Source organism: Plasmopara halstedii, assembly GCF_900000015.1.
Source record: "Plasmopara halstedii genome assembly, contig: Scaffold_410, whole genome shotgun sequence".
Lineage (NCBI taxonomy): Eukaryota > Oomycota > Peronosporomycetes > Peronosporales > Peronosporaceae > Plasmopara > Plasmopara halstedii.
This window is the reverse complement of record NW_020187331.1, coordinates 549,960-550,708: the sequence shown is the minus strand read 5'-3', so window position 1 is coordinate 550,708 and position 749 is coordinate 549,960. Positions and strand designations below refer to the sequence as shown.

General features: G+C 37.2%; 1 protein-coding gene across 1 annotated transcript in view; it reads left to right on the top strand.

The window, feature by feature from the left end:
* The first annotated feature begins 312 nt into the window (after positions 1–312).
* PHALS_15367 (uncharacterized protein) overlaps positions 313–749 on the top strand; it is a 555-nt gene continuing 118 nt past the window's right edge. Inside the window, exon 1 of the mRNA XM_036407399.1 lies at positions 313–749. This exon is cut by the window's right edge and continues 118 nt beyond it. Within this exon, the coding sequence (XP_036263107.1) occupies positions 532–714 (183 nt within the window). The 5' untranslated portion in view covers positions 313–531 and the 3' untranslated portion in view covers positions 715–749.

Genomic DNA, 749 nt, shown 5'->3' with positions numbered 1-749 from the left:
AATCGCAGTAACGCAAGGTGTAAAACATTTGAAAATATCACCAAAGTAAGATCAGTATTTCCATTAATGAGCTTTTCAAAATTCTGAAGGTAATAAAATCATTGGCAACATGCCACATGACTATATCACGACAAGTGTGTAGCATCATTGACATCCGCTACTCGTGCATACTCGTGAGACGTGTTGACCACCGATTTCCATTCAAACTTGAATCGATATTCAATTGTGCTGTTGACGAAACTTGCCGAATGAGCAGACCGAAATAAAGTAACAATCAACAGCACATTCCGCGGTCTATGTTGGTGTAGGCGTAAAAGTTTATCAGTTAACGAACATCTATGCAGAGTTGCCCTTGAAGCATATTTCGTTGTTTTATCCATGCGTGACAGAGTTAAGTTTTGTTTGAACATTTCTGTCATTGTCAGACCTTCCAAACTGTAAATCAAATCATAAATTGTTTGTTCTAGCAATCCAAAGTCAGCGATATATTACCTGCATCATCTTCACTATCACACTCTCAAATTTCTGTGGATGCCAAGCCCATCAAGTAAATTGACAGAAAATAACCACACGAATATCAAATTTTGTCATGCATCGATATCATGCATTTCACTTCATTTTAATTCCTTTGCACGCAATATAGCATTTAATGCAATAAATACAAAAGGAACAAAATGGAACAAACTCCACGACTCAAAAAACCATCTTGCGTGAATACACTTCACAAACTCCAGCTGGACCGAAGACTA